Below are 12,721 nucleotides of genomic sequence, written 5' to 3' on the forward strand. Positions count from 1 at the left end.
TTTTGGTAGATAGGTGGCGCTCTTGATGCGCGCCGATGGAAAATATTTCACTTGACGCTTGAACATGAAGAATGACGCATGTCATATTTATTTGATGCTTGATTATGTTTCATGGCCGCTATAGGCGGAAGTAATATAAGTAATATAAGTTTATCGTTAATAAATGTTATTTCTATGTTCTAAGAAATCTTGAAGTTTTGCTTTGAAATTCTAATGCTCTCCCAACCTTGACTCCTGAAACGAAACGATCTTTGAATTTATGACTCAAGAAGAGAGACACACACATACATAATTAAACTAATTTAGATTGATTTTTAATATTAGAATAATCGAGAATTCATTAATCAGAAAAGATTTGAAATTCTGTTCAGTGAAACCTGGTTTTAAAATCAAAAACAAATAATTTTTGTTAACTGCTAAATAAATTTTAGTTATACAAAAACAAGTTAACTCTTTGAAGGGCAGTGGTTACCTACAGTAATCACCTCTTCTACTGAACGTCTTACTTCAATGGTTTTCAAGACTGTCCCTTTTCTGAAGTTCCCTTGTAGATCACTAGATGGCAATCAAGAAACATAAGCCAGCAGTTGATGCAGCAATTCTTCTTCAAGAAAATAAGCATCAGCCATCGAAGACAACATCACGACGATGTGCACTCTGCAGCACCAAGAAAAAAACCTGTGAGAATGCAGCACATGCAAGGTTGCACTCTGCTTGAAAAAGAAAAACTGTTTCCATAGCTAATTGAGTACCATAGAGACTGATTTGTAGGGATGTGTACTGTGGGCGGTGGTCACAGACACTAACCACCAGATGTGGTCATTTTTTTCACGCGTCTTGGACAAAATATGTGTAATTGTCACAAATAATCTCATTGTAACACCCGATATAATAAATAAAACAAGAGTTTTGCTGAAAAAGTTAATTCCCTTTTTCTTTGAGCACTAATCTGTCTACTGGCAAATCATCGTCTTCGTCATAATTTTTTTTCGCAAACAGTGTTATATTCATAACAGAAAATGATGAACAAATGGTGTCGAACTCAAACTGCATGTGGGCCGAATCTAAAAAGAGCTGACGGGCCAGATTTTTTTTAATAAAATGAAAATTTAGAAAAAAAAAAAAAAAAAAATTCGCTTAATCGATGTATAAATAATAATATCGAAAAGGGAAAAATTCAAATTTCTATTAATTTTCTACCTGAAATCTAACTAAAATTTGGTACATTTTTGTTGGTTACACTATGTAATTCAAATATACTGATAGCTAAGTATTAAAGTTTTTACAATGACATTTATTTCAAATAACTCGAACATTTTGAATTAATCGTTAAAAAACTTACTTTCCATTTAAAACAGTTTTCAAAATTTTTTTTCAAGTTGTTAAAGAAAATTTATTCAGTGCAACAAAACTTCAGAATAAATAGCAATCTCGTCTCTCTTATTGATTAAGTTTTTTTCGACGTATAAATAAAAATACATATGTTTGTATGTAAATAATTATTAACTTCTTTATTTCTTACTAAATAAACCTCGACAGTTCATGGAGTTTCGATTTTGATAAGGCCTTGGAGAGAAATTAACCAAAAATTATATCTTCAACACACATTGTAGATGCTTATTAATTTTCAACTGTGAAAAAAAAATTTCATTTACAAATGTGATCCCAAATAAAGCGATCATTCTTCGCACAAAACATCGTAACTGAGCTCATTAATTTTTTAACAACGAATAAATCTGTATATTTAAATTTTTGAAAACGATTTATATCACATGGCAAATTAATCAGCTCCGTTTATAGATTTCCTAAACTCGAATTTCAAATAAATAAAATCTTAAAAAATCTTTACAACAATGTATTTACCAAAAAAATACATTATTGAAATGTCTTTGCAGGCAACATAAAATTGCTTCCGGGGGCCGCCAGTTTGAGACAAATGCCGTATTAAAATTACTGTTGCAAAACGCCCAGCTGCGGTGAGATAGCTTCCTCGCAAAGCGGTGTTAGGGTTGCTAAAAAGTAACAGGGTTGCCAGATTTGGTGCGAAATTGCCCGCTTAGCGATATTTGCGACAAAATTGGCGATATGGCATTAGGCGGAGCGAGAATATTTTAGAACAGGGTTTCTTAAACTTTTTCGTGTGGGGACCCGCTAATATTTACGAAAATTTTGTGGAATCCCCATAAGCATTTGCGCAAATCTGACACACGCGTGAGTGAAACTATCAGTTTCTTCACTTCTACTGTAATATACTATTGCTGTTTTAAGTAACTGACTTTAATTTTTACAGTAAAATGTTTCTATTGCCAAAAAATGAGTCGAAATGTTTTCGTTTTTTCTTTTTCTGCATTGTCTTATCTTTATCTATTTTCAGATACATTATATAAAAATATTTGGTAATTATAAAATTGTTATAATAAATTAAAGAAATTCAAAATTTCTAAATTTTTGGCGACACCCTACTGCAAGTCCCGCGACCCACAATTTAAGAAATTGTGTTCTAGAACGCATGCTTAGCTGTCTTCTCTGGAACATTCTCGAAGGTAGGTTAAAGCTATATGTACCCTGCTTGTCCTGAAAGTGTAGTAATAGTGTCTTGAGTTTACAGATTAGCTAGAGAGCGATCGACCGAGTCGGGAGTTGTACTTTAGTGCTTTGCCGTGAAGCTTTTTTCACCGTTGTAGCCTGAAGGCTGTGTTGCTGATTGTTTCAGCGTATTTATCGCCGTTTTTCGACGACTGTAAACATGTCTCTGTAATACTGGCGAATAAATTGTGTTTTGACTCTTCATTAAGGTTTATCAATTATTCCAAATCCACGAACCCGTAGAACGCAATAATATGCAGAATTCACGGAGTTAATTTTTTTTTTCTTGAAATGCCCTAACTTTTTTATAGTACTTCGAAGTATTTCCAGTAAAACTCGATATTCGTGACTTCATTTACGTAATTTTATTTTTGCAGTATTGCACTAAACAGTATAAAAATTATCCAGAATTAAAAAGAAAAACATTTATTAGTGTTACTTTTTCCCCCTTCTTTTCACGTTCGTAAGTACGGGTTCGTGCGGATTTGGAGTGAATAACGAAGACGCTTGATGAAGTATCGAAACACACTTTATTTAGCCAATATTAATCCGGACAGCTCCAAAATCACGTTACAGTAGTCAAAGAACTGCTATAAACTCGCTGACACGATCAGCGACACAGCCTCCAGCTTATCGGGCTATAACGGTGGAGACAGCTTCACCGCAAAGCACGAGAGTACAGCTCCCGACTCTGCTCGGTCGTTCTTGGAGCTCCACCTACTCTCGAGACTCTCCACGCTACAACTCGCGATGCACTCGATGATACACTAGAGTACAGCTCCCGACTCCTCGGTTCAGTCTTTCCAGGAGCTCACGACAATGCACTAATCACGATACACTTTTCGGCTTGTGTTCGAAAACATTCTGGGCTAAACCCGTAAGAATTCATTCCAGAAGGTTCTCCCTCAATCCATGGCATATCGCCAATTTTGTCGCCAAACGGGCGATTTCTCGCCAAATGTGGCAACCCTGTCTTCATTTGCCATTTTATGGCAAGCCTGAACATGCTTTGCGAGGAAACGATCTTACCACGCCTGGACATTTTGTAACAATAGCAAGGTTAAGTTTTATTGGTGACGGAATTGTTCCAGTGGGATTCGTGATCAGAGTCGTACGACGTTTAAAAGCAAATATTCGCACAAAAAACTTAGAGTAGGCGCGTGCAAAATTGTTAGAACAGAGAAGTACACAGCATAGATTTTAACTTCATGCAGATATGATTTATCTGTCTGTTTATTTATATTTTTATCGCTACTAAAGGGAGAATTAGCAAAAGTTTGTTCTTGGTACATTTTATCCTATATATTTGCTGAAAAATAATCTTACATAAGCGGTGTCGAATACAAATATTTAAGCTATTAGGTGATTGAATGCAAAATTTTAAAATGTAGCTTTTACAACAGGAAGATAATTTAGTATCATTAGTTTAAAATTTTAACTTACGAATATGTAAAAAAAATTCCAAATTATATATTTACACATTATGAAATTAAACTTTTTATGTGACTCAAATTAAAACTTATGGCTGCTTTCATATTTCTATATGAAATATGCGCACAGATTTGGCTTAACCCTTTGCGGCACAGTGTGTCCGGTCTGGACACACCTAAAAACTTCCTTCTGTACGCGCAGAAAAATTGAATGAAAAAGGATTTATAAGTTACTCTGAACCTTCTTTATTTATAGTAGATGGCAGCTCAACACAAACCAGTCCATACATTTTAGCCATGTTGAGTTTTTATAAGACCCTCATTTTTCAAAAAATCTTCCAAATTAATTGATTAAATTAATTCCAAATTAAAGGAATTGTTTGAAAAAAAATGCTCTGTTATTTTTTTGGCTGTATGCTAATCTCCTTATTCTATATTAATTTCAATTTTTACCTTGAAATCTTGCCTAAAATCAAATGGCGAACCCTAAATGTGCCCAGACGGGGCTCACCGATCATCTAGGACAACTGAGAGTCTGTATTCTTTGTTTCTCCTAATCTCATCGGAAAGTTCATTGACAACAATGCTCGTTTCAGCACTCTTTTCGAAGCTCTTTTCAATCAGTGTGACATTTGGGCACACCCACAGAATTAAAAAGGTAAGTGCTATCTTCCCAAAATTTTACTTACTAATTTTACTCTAGGCTTAATTAGACTGCCTATCTTTTTTTTTTTTTTTTTTTTAAATCACAACTCCGACTTTAAAATGTAGCGTGCCGGAAAGGGTTAACAGAATTCCAGATGCCCATGTTTGGGTGCAGACGTACGCTATTTAAAACTGGATGGCTCTAGTTAGGGTTGGGCCCACCAGCGGCCGAGCGGTAAAGTCGCTGAACACTGGTAGTTCGGTCCGAGGTTCGAATCCCGCGAACGGGCTGGCTGCATGGGTGTTTTCGTGGTTTTCCCCATGTGTAACGTGTATACGAGCCAGTTTCCCTTAGAAAGTCCTCCACGAAAGGCATCCATCCTCTTAGGCAGATAGCCCTAGTGTGCTTTGCCATAAATAAACACACCACAATACACCACTAGTTAGGGTTGTTTTATCATAATGCGAGAAACATGCATACATTCATTTAAATTCTTCATTATTTACTTTCTTTAAATATAATACAGGGCTTTAATATGGCCCTGTATTATATTTAAAGAAAGGGCTTTGGTGGCAACAATTTTAAAAGTGATTCGCCGTGTACAGTAACTCAACGCAAAATGTCAAAACGAAATATATGGTCCTTCTGCGCGAATTGCCCCTTTGGACAAAAAAGACATTTGTTACACTTCTTGAATGCTAAAATTAATACATATTTTCGCAATTCATAAACAACGTGTACAAAAACAAGTTAAATATTCGTAAAAATATCGTGAAAAACATTCGTAAAGTATTTTATAAAGTTCGTTCGCAAAATGTCTGAAAATATTAACCACGATCGTGTAAATTCCATCCCAAATGGCGTTTCCTAATAAATTCGAGAGCGAAATAGGGACTAAGCCACGATGTTACTTTGTCGTGATTCGCGAATCATTTATCTTATACGCGAAGATTCACTTTAAGTCGTAAGATAATATGAAATGTGTAAGTAATGTACGAGAAAAATCACCTTATGAATTTAGTACAAGTTACGAAACAGAATGGAAAGCCAGTAAGTGGATAATTACTCATCTTTTCAAAGAAGGTACTTTGAAAGATATAATTAAAGAGAAAAGGAAAAATATAGATAAAAACCTTGAATAGCTGCCCTTCGGATAGTATTTTAATTAATGCTCGAAGTCGAATTTAATCGGGAGGTATTTGTTAATAACAGACTTAATTAGCTATATGATTACGTGATAAAACATGTTTTGTCCTAAATACAGAAAATTCTAAACATGGTTTCGGAAAAATACTTTACCAATTTCTTTACAGAAAAACTGTAAACGAAAAAAGTATGAAAACATTTTAGAGACAAATAATGATTTTGCCTTAGTTTAATTGAAATTGGAGTATTTTAATGCATTACATTTTTAACTCTGTAAGTATGGAACATAAAATTTTCAGTTTTTGTTCAGTTTGAATATGTATAAGTATTTAATGTTTTCGGAGATGGCTTTATGCTGGTTATTTCAGTTAAATCTAGAAACTATATGCGAGAAAAAATAATTCATAACTTTTGTGAAAAAAAATCCTTCTCTAGAATAAATTTATATTTTTCTTTTATATGGACTTTAAGCCGCCCAAACGGTTAGCGTCGCTGCCTTCTGTGCCGAAAGGCGCGGGTTCGAATCCAGGAGAAGAGATGGATGTTTGTAAATGTATAGTGTCGGCGGCACTCTAAATATGCGGCGATCCTCTCGTGTGGTTTGGTGGAAGAGGAGAAGAGTGGGAGACCCTGGGGCCCGTCCTCCTCCGGGATGCTCTTCATCAAAATTGGGAGCGTAAATTAGCTAAATCGCGCTGTCACCTTGTAAGGTGCTCAAGGCTGTTGCCAACGGCAGGCGTAAACTTGCGCTCTTTGCCACAAGGAATTTCGTGGGCTTGGGCTGATGTTACGTCAGACAACTGAGTATAAGTAACAACAACGCACTTTAAAATTTAGAAAAAATGCGCTGACACTAAATAACATTGATATAAAATGTCTCAGCCTATAACCTTAAGGAAAGAATTTCTGTTTTAGGAGAGACCTATCATTCTGTAAAAAATGCTTTGTTTTTCAGTCACTGAATCGAAACGTAGACCCGAGGAGGATGTTTTGTTCTATTAACAGATTTTATGATTTTCTCCTAACCTTACCAGAACGTTCTTGGTCAGTGCTTCATAACAGAAGTTAAAAGATATCAAGAAGTTAATTTAAGCAATAACACTTAAGAAGAAGCTTTCAAAATTCTTTTTAAAATTCAACAAAGAGCTGAATCTAGAGAAGCACATTCTTCATCTTTAGACAGAAGGAAAAGCGTGTAAGGCATTTTCTCACTTCTTATCACAAGTTTTTGCGATATACCTGTGGTCGCACGCTCGACGCGTACTCGGGAGGTTCGGACTTCCAATCCCGGAAAGGGCATTGCGGATTTCTTCAGTTTCTTGATATCGAAAAATTCTAGAAGATTCTAAGAGCTAATTTCGAATACTTTTCACCACAAATCTATAAATTACGGTTTTAAAGGGCTATTCCCTTCTCTATTCAAATGTATCTTAAAAACTTTTTTTTTAATTTATAAAATTTTATTTTTAAATTTATAATAAATCAATCTTTGAACTTTTTTTATGGAACGTAAATTTATTCAATCAACTCAAATTATTCGATTTTTAGATCTACATTCACGCACGTTACGCATCAGGAAAAAAGATAATGTCTAAACAATTTAGATTCTTTATGACTCTGCAGTTTGTTTTTTCTTTCACTATGAGGCAGGGGAAAAGAGGATTCTATGCAACTTTACTTACTTTTTTTTCAACTATTTGAAATTTTCTTCTTAAAAATAATAAATAATAAAACTCAGCCAAGACGAAATTCGTAACGCGCAACTTCCTCTCTTGTTCTTAAAAAAAAAATTAAAAAAATTAGATTTTATATTACGCCCAACGGGACCTTTCCTTTAACGTTTTGTGCGCTATCTTTATTTATTAAAAAATATGTTCTTCGAAATTAAACCACAAAATTCATTTCAACAGCAACATCGGAAAATAATTTAAAAAGAGCATATCTTTAGAATTTCCGATACATAGTCTCGCGCGCTGGAGATAAAAATGTTTTTTTCCCCTCAGTGTTGCCGTTGCTCGCTTTGAAACCGTCGAGTTTGTTAATCAAAAACACGTTAAAGTTTTACAAAATATGAAAGAGATAATAAAAAGGGATTCTAAAATTGGGCTTCGAGATACCCATTTTTAGAATTTCTACAGGATTCAAATGTAGAATAAATAGAGGATTAGGATCATAATCCTCCATTTTGGGTGGAGGATTACGTTATTCAAAACTAGATTTCTCTAAGTACCGTTGTTTTATCACAATGCGAGAAACATACATACCTTCATGCAGATTCTTTATTATTTAATTCTTCAAATATAATACAGGGCTCTAATATTTGGTGGCAAAAATGTGGAAAGTGAAATGCCGTGTATAGTGGAACGCCACAAAATGCCAAAACGAAATTAATAGCGCTTCTGAACTAACGGCGTTTGGCCTTAAAAAAGAAAAGTTATTATATTCCAGTTATTTTCAACTGTGTCATTTAATTATCAAGGGGAAGGACAAAACTTCTCATTTTCATATTAAATGAGTGTATTTCTTTATAGTTTCCGTTGAAAACATATCCTGCATTTTTACTTACAACTCAGTTTTTCATGTGTCTGAAAACATTGAAGATATTTCCTACTCATGAACTAGATTCCATTTTTACGCTGAAAAGGAATCATCAATCTCGGTGATGTGACACGGCAGTTGCCAACTTGAAAGCCTTATTAAGGAATCTGTGTGGCGTAAACACGGAAGAAAAATGTACCGAAAAACGCGAGAGGAGTAAAGCAAGCAGATTAAAAGATGTAATTAATCTTAACGTTAGCAGAAAGCGTTCAAATTGAATAAATGAATATTTTGTTAACAAGCTCATTTCAAACTATGAAAGATGATCGCTTTAATTTCGCTGACCCCAAAGTGCGACTTTGGATATCTATTAGATTTATATATAGCTTTGTTCTAACATGGGTATTTTGACACAAAATCAGGCTTTTTCTGAAATGACATACCAATTTTTTTTTTTTTTTTTTTTTTCTCCGTATTTCGATTCCACCTCCCAAATTGTGTCTAAGCATTAAGTTTTGTAAAATTTGGTCCGACATTTAAGGAGAAATTTAATTTATCTTGGCGCCGACGTACAAGAAAAGTCTCGAAACGTATCTTGAACAAAAATTCAAACTTCGAACATTTAAAATTAATAATCTGACTGTATTTGGCCGAACAATGCATTTCTGGTAATTTTACTACAGATGTTTACAGATGTAATGATGTTTACAGATGTTAATTTGTCTACAGATGTTAATTTTACAGATGTTTACAGATGTTAATTTTACAGATGTTACGATACGATGTTTTCTAGAAGACACCTTGGGAAATTGATGGAATTGTGATTAAGAAATTTTTAAACTACTGATATTTTTTAAATGCTAAATTTTTAATAAATAAATATTAAGGTATAAATAAGTATATAAAAAATCCGAAAGCTTTCAGATGTTATAGTACGCCCAAAGGGATCCTTTTTAAACGTTTTATGTGTTACCTTTATTTATTAAATATCATGTACTTCGCACTTAAAATTCATAAAATTCAATTCAACAGCAATATTGAAAAATAATTTTAAAATGAACATATCATTAGAACTTCCGATATAGAGTCTCGCGAGTTGGAGATAAAAATGATTTTTCTGTTCAACGTCGCCATGGCTCGCTTTGAAATCTTTGAGTTTGTTCATCAAAAATTCGTTAAAGTTTTACAAAATATGAAATCGATCATAAAACAAATTCCAAATTTGGGCTTCCACATGCCCATATTCGCAGTAGGATTACATCATTCAAAATTCCATGGCTCTATGTACCGTTGTTTTATCACAATGCGAGAAACATACATACATTTATGCAGATTTTTCATTATTTAATTTCTTCAAATATAACGCAGGACTCATTTGAAATATTTGGTGGCAACAGTTTGAAAAGTGAAACGGACATAGTGAACCAAGGCAAAATCCCAAAACGAAAAGAATAGTCCTTCAGGTACAAAGCCCCTTTGGACTAATAAAAGTAAAAATAATGCTAAGTAAAAATAAGTATGTAAATAAGTAATTAATTTATAAAAATAAGTATGTAAATAAGTAATTAATTTATAAAAATAAGTATATAAAACAAGGTTCCAATTAATTATTGTTCCTCTAATGAGTCAAAATTAATGCTAGAGGCAGGATAAAAATTTTTTGAAGTTACGTAACAAATGCATTAAAAAGTGTTCTTTACGATTTGCTAAATGTAAATAATAAATAGTAAATCCACACATAAGCTGCATTTTAAATGACATTCTATCTACATCTATTTTTAGAAACTCTGATTTATTAAACATAGTTAAAAGACAATAATTTTGCATGCAAACTTTGTTGTAAATGACATTCTGTTCAAATTTGTTCATGTACGCATTTGTTCTTAGCAATACTTTGGTACTTTTCTGGTATTTAAAGATATAGTTGCAAAATATATATTAAAAAAATATATTTTAAACAAAGTAAAAATAATATTAAAGGAGGAGAGTGGAAAACGCAATACAAAATGTAGAATTTATGTATAGATTGTAAAATATATGCATTGTAGGCTTTAACTTGTTCCGCGTCGTGCATGAAACAAGAATTTTTGTTTCATCAGTTAATTGCAAAGATTTAGAAACTTTTTACATTTAGAAACTTTTTACGCTTTCAAACTACGGCTAAAGAGTTTTAGGCAAAGTACAGAGGGAAAAAAAAAAAAAAAAACTTTTTTTAAATGATTTTAAAGAGGGCCTTCCTATTTATTTATTTATTGGGGAAAACTGAAGAAAATTGATAATTTTGAAAAATTTAGTAAAGCTTAATGTTCATATGAGAAATATTGTACAAATAACCCTCCCAAAAAAACTTTTTTTTTATATTATGAATTTAATAAAACTCTTTTATGAAACCTAATTTTCTGCAGTCATATTCTTATACGACTTAAATAAAGTATGGGGGGGGCGGAAGAAAATTGATGATTTTGAAAAATTTAAGTAAAGTTTAATGTTTATATGAGTAATACTGCACAAATAACCCCCGAAAAAATATTGTTTTTATATTACGAATTTAAAAAAAAAGTGCTTTTATGAAACCTAATTTTCTTCAGTCACGTTCTTCTGCGATTTAAATGAGGTATATCGATAAAATAAATATTCTGTTTTATTCCTCCTCGCATGCTACATAAATTTTAACGAAGCCTATTTGGTAATTTTAGAGAAAAGAACTGACCTTGTGTCCTCTGTTGGCCCAGCTTTTGTTCACTTCGATTCGAATGACGTAAACGCAGCACAAACAGACGATCCCTAGGCATAAAAAGCGTCGTTTTCTCACGCGCCACATTAATGCATCCGTTTGCGAAAAATCAAACCACCGGTCTGCTCAGACGATCGCTCACAAGTTTCAGCCGAACGAAGCCTGTTTTTGTTTTTCTTTTTTGCTCGTTGCGGTCGAAAGAGATCGCGCACTCCCTACCCCCCTCGCAATCTCTCAGGAAAAATGCATCACCGCCGGGTGGGTCGGCTCACGGCCCAGCTTCCCTACTTCGCTGTGGTCACCTGTGGGGCTTTTTCGCAAACACTCCCGGCCGCTACCGCCGCCGCTCTGATTTCGCCATAGCGCAGGGGGCATGAACTTTTTCCGTCTCATCAAACGAAGTTCATTATCGGAATAATAACAGAAACGGAGGACGTCGCGAGTTTCAATTAACGTATATTTAACGTATATTTCAGAGCTTCACGCTGTGTTTCCGAAAGAATCATTTGATAACAGTAAACTGTTTTTAAAAGCTTATTAAGATATTTTGAATTAATATGTGTTTCTGTTCTATAAAATATGAATCTGTCTTGACATTTGTCGAGAAAAATGCTTGAAAATTAATAACCTATCAACAAGCGGAAATAGTACACTTATTAACACATTTTAACCCGAAGAGCGTTAGCCCAGAAAGGTTATTAATTTCGTTTTCGCATTTTGCGTCGGTTCGCTATTAAATGGCGTTTCACTTTTCAAATTGTTGCCACCAAATATTACAGACCCGCATTATATTTAAAGAAATTAAATAATGTAGAATCCGCATGAATACATGAATGTTTCTCGTATATGAAAAAAACAACGTTATCTAGAATCATCATCAAATTATTAAATTATATTATTATCATTATCAAAATTATATCATCATCAAATTTTGAGGAACGTAGTCCTCCACTCGAATATGGGCATCAACAGTATAATAAAACAATTTGGAATTTGTTTTATTATACTGTAGGGATTTATATTTATTTTAACTAACAAATTAAAGTTTAATTTAAAACTTCCCTATAAGCCTAGATCTATCATTTGTTAATATCTTCAAATTTTACTTTCGTTACTTGATTTTCAGTTACCGCCCAAGCAGAGGCGAAGTTTGTTAGCGTTGAGTTGACGCATTGTAAACCTTCTCCTGTGGAGTTACTAATATTCCTCTTTTAACGCAGAGCCCACCAGCGGCCGTGCGGTAACGTCGCTGAACACTGGTAGTTCGGTCCGAGGTTCGAATCCCGCGAACGGGCTGGCTGCATGGGCGTTTTCGTGGTTTTTCCCATGTGTAACGTGTATACGAGCCAGTTTCCCTTAAAAAGTCCTCCACGAAGGCATCCCTCCCTTAAGGCAGATAGCCCTCGAGTGCTTTGCCATAATCTAATAAACCAAACCAAACCTTTTAACGCAGAAGTATATTAACTGGACTTTACAACCTATTTCATATTTTGTAAAACTTTAACGAATTTTTGATTACCAAATTCAACGATTTCAAAGCGTTCCATGAACATTAACATCGGGTGCATTTTCAAGCACGGATATTTTATGCACGAGGTTTCTTTACATTTCTTACTGGTATTATGTTGGTAGCGTACCTAC

The 12,721-nt window shown here is 33.9% G+C and overlaps 1 protein-coding gene across 2 annotated transcripts in view; it reads right to left on the reverse strand.

Moving 5' to 3' along the window:
* The window catches only part of LOC118185994 (polypeptide N-acetylgalactosaminyltransferase 16-like), a 104,588-nt gene extending 93,274 nt beyond the window's left edge, over positions 1-11,314 (reverse strand). The window contains exon 1 of one of the 2 annotated variants that reach the window (XM_035355974.2): positions 11,057-11,314. In XM_035355974.2, coding sequence (XP_035211865.1) covers positions 11,057-11,167 — 111 coding nt within the window. In that variant the 5' untranslated portion in view covers positions 11,168-11,314. The remainder of the gene's footprint in view (positions 1-11,056) is intronic. The other variant, XM_035355973.2, reaches the window with a different exon arrangement.
* Between the last annotated feature and the right edge of the window lie 1,407 nt (positions 11,315-12,721).

The sequence above is a fragment of the Stegodyphus dumicola genome, chromosome 9 (assembly GCF_044657685.1).
Source record: "Stegodyphus dumicola isolate Sdum_Otavi_A_Nest chromosome 9, ASM4465768v1".
In the NCBI taxonomy this organism is placed as follows: domain Eukaryota; kingdom Metazoa; phylum Arthropoda; class Arachnida; order Araneae; family Eresidae; genus Stegodyphus; species Stegodyphus dumicola.